Here is a 4,427-nt window from a genome sequence, read left to right on the forward strand (position 1 = left end):
GGTCCCGGACTGTGTGCGTGTGCGTGTGCGTGTGCATGTGCGTGTGCGTGTATATATATATAAACCATAATTCAATATTTTCCACAAATCTATTGATAAATAGCACATTTCAAACATGTATGTTGGTCCACCTACGTGATTCATATCCAGTCTGACCTGTATAAAAACAACTTCAATAGATCCATTCTGTGCCAATGCAATGGTCGTGTGTACTTGCGAGACTGTTTTCAATATGCAAACAGTTTGATATGTACCCCATTGAAAAGACTGAAACACACAGAACTGGAACCCAGGTACACAACCTGGTGTACCCTCGCAGGATTACAGTAATATACACCATCAGAAACTGATTTAAAAACGTTACAGGCCGGCCTGTCCTGCTCTTAACTCGACACCACGTCTCCTGCACCGACCAACTCTGACCGCCAAACACCCGCTCAGCGATTTGAAAACTGAGCTAGCTGTCCCTGCTAACTCACTTAAAAAAAAACAACGTCTTCCATTTATAGCTCTCGCCCAGACATTTCTGTGCACAGATATAAACTAAAGCGGGTCAATGTCTATTCAGCGCCGGGGGCGGGATAATGTGCCTGGAGCCGACGGTTCACCAATGGTTTTACCGAACAGCGCAGGACACGTTGGGCTGACAACACGCAAGTGGGGGATTCATCGATCAGTTAAAGATCCCCAGATCCTTAAGAGCGAGTTATGCGCATTGCGACTGAGTCGAGTTTGCCTGCGAAATTAACGGCAGCTGGATTGTGCAGGCGTGCTGTTGGCTATAGACAGCTTGCGTTTTGCTATTTAAATATTATCTTTTTTTGTTTATTTTTACGTGCAGGTTCTGCTAAAATGCCAGTAGACATTGATAAGTGGAGCGGAGACTTGGCCCTGGACGAGGTCGAGGAGAAACCAGCCCACCCTCTGACGGTGAAATATGAGTCGGTGGAGATAGACGAGCTGGGGAAGGTGCTTGCACCCACGCAGGTAACGCTGCTACCCTGGCTGCCGATATTATGGATATAGGATATGGATATAGGATATTATATTATAGTACAGCCTAACGCCATCATCGCTGTTGTGTTTTAAATTGGTATGGGGCCTGTATTTGTACAGTCGCGTTGCGCATTTATTGTTTCTGACCGCACTGCTGCTAGAAGACTATTACAGTAGCTGCTCCCCTTGAAAATGCACCGGTACCGTCGCTTACAGCCGGGGCACCGATCCTGGACCTGGGGGGCTGGTGTCCCTCCTGGTTTTTGTTCCAACTGTACCCTTAAATTATTTAATTGGACCAAATTAAATGCTTTTATTATAAGCTTAATTTTGTCCAATTGATTAATTTAGGGTACAGTTGGAACAAAAACCAGGAGGGACACCAGCCCGGCTGGGAGACGCACGGTTAACGGTGTTCACTTTCAAATAGCTTGCGCGCTCTGTCTCCAGGTGACACCTGCATTGGTGTCAGCTGGTAAGAACAACAGGTAACCATAGTTACTTCAGGTGAGTGAAACCTGTTTACTGCCCTGAAGACTGTTCTGAAAAAATGGTGCCAGGAAACTAAGTCCGAGAATCAGAAAGGGACATTATCCGAGCGAGAGAGACATGCCGTACTCCTTCTGCATTTGTGTTTGCGCGCATTTTTCAGGTGCAGAATCGACCCACCAGCATTGCTTGGGACGGGTGCAGTGACATCAAGCTGTACACTCTCGCCCTGACGGATCCCGATGCACCCAGCAGGAAGAATCCAAAGTTCAGGTGAGGGGGCGGGGACTGAAAAACGAAATCTGAACCGATCACTCTTCATTCATAGCGGTCTACCTGGGAGGGGCTGGGAAGGAATGAAGTGTACCCGCTGTGTGCCCGCTGCTCTGGCCAGGTGCAGTGTAATTATAGTTTAATGAAAAACTAGGTCCCATCTCAACTGAGAATAGTGCAGTTTTTCCAAAAAAAAAAAAAAAAAAAAATGCTGATAAAAGAACTATCCAAAACGTTTGTCTACTTGTCAATTTCACACCATGTAATTCATGTTTTTAAAGTTGTGGATAAAAGGAGGTTTTGGTTTGTATTGAATGTCTCTCTTCCTTGGCTATAAAGGGGTGTATTTGTAACGTGTCATTCAAACCCCTTACTGCACCAAGTAGCAGGAGCAATTCTGTTTGGCAGCGATGGGGGCAAGTAAGCCTGTATTGATCTTTCTGGGGATTCAAACTGGACAGGTGGCCGTGCATGGAAAGACTGGCCATGCAGCTGCAGCAAAACTGTTCTTTCCAGGCTCTGAATGGGAGCAGACAGTCCAGGGTTAACCAGTGCAAGAGAGCCACAAGAAGTCATTGTTGCTTTATTTTTAATTTAGGGAGTGGCACCATTTCCTTGTTGTTAACATGAAGGGTAATGACATCAGCAGCGGGCATGTCATGTCAGACTACGTGGGCTCTGGCCCTCCCAAAGGAACCGGTAAGATCACAACCCGGGATTGCTTTCCAAGGCTAAAAATACAATTTTAGAAGTGACAAAGACCCTTTCACAACTATATAAAAAAGCATGGTTTCTTGATTTGCAAGTGTGCTGCACACAGGATTCAAACGGTCAGGTTGTGATGACAGACAGACGTCCAAGTCTGCACAAACTTGGCATGCGACTGTGCTGAAAGCGTGTAGCCGCAAAGGGGCTCCTTATCCCAGTTTGAAATGTCCTCCAGGTCTGCATCGTTACGTGTGGCTGGTGTACGAGCAGCCAGGGAAGCTCTCCTGTGACGAAGCTGTTCTGACCAACCGTTCTGGAGACGGCCGCGGGAAGTTCAAGGTCGCCGCGTTCCGCACGAAGTACAAGCTGGGCTCTCCGGTGGCTGGCTCGTGCTATCAGGCCGAGTGGGACGATTACGTGCCTAAACTCTACGAGCAACTGTCTGGAAAGTGAAAATAAGAAACACACAGAACTGCACGCGGGGGGAGAAGTTCTGATAACTGACAAAAAGCTAGCTGTGCTTGTTGCTTTGCTTAGAGTCCCTCCTGGGTTTTTTTTTTTTTTGTTTCATTAAGTACAGCTGGCCTTAGTAGGTTCACTACACAAACTATAGCGAAAACTGCTCGTTGTTTTTGGTTGCCTGTAATAAAATGGGAGTTACTGATTTATTTTTTTTGTCAGCAATAACAATATGAATGTTAAACTGTGAGGAGGATTGTAATAACTCTTGAAAGTGTGCCTTGTCCCCCAATAAAGCTGTAAGCTATTGGTTCTGTGAAACTCCACTGCAGCCTCCATTCTTCCTGCAGCAAAGAGCAGACCCTGGTAGCACAGCAGTACAAATTTTACAAAGATGTAGAGAGGAAAAAAAAAAAAAAAAAAAAAAAAAAAATTTCCACCAATGTAAGTAAAAAAAAAAAAAAAAAAAAAAACAAACCAAGATCTTTCATTGCAAGTATAAGGAGATTGTGATTGTATTGTCAATGTTAAAAGGTACAATTCATTTGTTTTAACCCGTTCATGCATGAAATGTGTTTAACCTTCAAAAGAACATTATATTTTGTGATTATTTCCTTCAAGCATCGTTCTGCTGAAAGTTTTCCATTGCTTTTATATGGGGGTGGGTAACATCCCCATATGAAACTATCATGCATTTGCATTTTGGATAAAAAGGGTGCAAATCTTATTAATCCCAAAAGCAGCACTTGTCTCTTTTTGAGCAACCCTGTAGAACTACAGAGCAGTGTGGGGTAGCGTTGACACTTCCAGTTCTGCACAGGCACGCTGATGAAAGCTTTCAGAGCAGCGTGGAGTAGCGTTGACACTTCCAGTCCTGCACAGGCACTCTAGTGAAAGCTTTCAGAGCCCTTTGCTGCCCCCCCTCTCCAGATTACTCACAGGGGCTTCAAGTGCACAACACTGCCTCTGTCATTGTAAATCCATTTGCATGTAAATAGGATCTATAGACCTATAAAACACCACGACCCGGGACACATGCTTTTAGTTTTTTTAACCCCCTTCTTACACGGGGACGGCCACCACAATGCAGCTCTCCTAGTCTTTATATGGGGACACATGGAAGACACAAATACATGATGACCTCATACGAGGACACAGTGTTACCCCCATAATGGAAAACATTTTCAAATGAAACCTATTTATTATGTGTCCAAACAAGAATATCTATATTCAATATGTCATGCATAAGGGGTTAACTGACTTCCTTTGTGCTCTGTGGGTGTCTTCCTATAGGGTGATATGTAAGCTAGACAGAGAATCTTATTACAGACTATGGAGCTGAAAGCACAGCATGGCAATAGCAAGCTGACCATTCAATTAAATCAAACACTCAAACACTTGTGGTGAGCACTTTTATTTACAAATATAATTAAAAGCTCTTGACAGACTCATGCTTTGCTTTTTTATGTAACCTGAATTTCTTTTGAAAGTGCATGCAATAA

The 4,427-nt window shown here is 44.2% G+C and overlaps 1 protein-coding gene across 1 annotated transcript; it reads left to right on the plus strand.

The window, feature by feature from the left end:
* Positions 1–671: 671 nt before the first annotated feature.
* Positions 672–3,246, plus strand: pebp1 (phosphatidylethanolamine binding protein 1). Its single transcript, XM_041228509.1, has 4 exons — positions 672–987; positions 1,649–1,758; positions 2,357–2,457; positions 2,702–3,246. Exons 1-4 carry the CDS (start codon positions 709–711, stop codon positions 2,917–2,919), a joined length of 708 nt encoding a protein of 235 aa, XP_041084443.1. The 5' UTR covers positions 672–708; the 3' UTR covers positions 2,920–3,246.
* The last annotated feature ends 1,181 nt before the right edge of the window (positions 3,247–4,427 follow it).

This window comes from Polyodon spathula, chromosome 25, assembly GCF_017654505.1.
Source record: "Polyodon spathula isolate WHYD16114869_AA chromosome 25, ASM1765450v1, whole genome shotgun sequence".
NCBI classification, from domain to species: Eukaryota; Metazoa; Chordata; class Actinopteri; order Acipenseriformes; family Polyodontidae; genus Polyodon; species Polyodon spathula.

What these genes read in the sequence shown, in the direction of transcription:
- pebp1 (XM_041228509.1), top strand. Translation starts at nt 709, where the DNA reads ATGCGCATTGCGACTGAGTCGAGTTTGCCTGCGAAATTAACGGCAGCT. An exon ending in AGGTGCTTGCACCCACGCAG is followed by an intron (nt 988 to 1,648) that starts GTAACGCTGCTA and finishes CGCATTTTTCAG; the next exon opens with GTGCAGAATCGACCCACCAG. An exon ending in TGGCCCTCCCAAAGGAACCG is followed by an intron (nt 2,458 to 2,701) that starts GTAAGATCACAA and finishes AATGTCCTCCAG; the next exon opens with GTCTGCATCGTTACGTGTGG.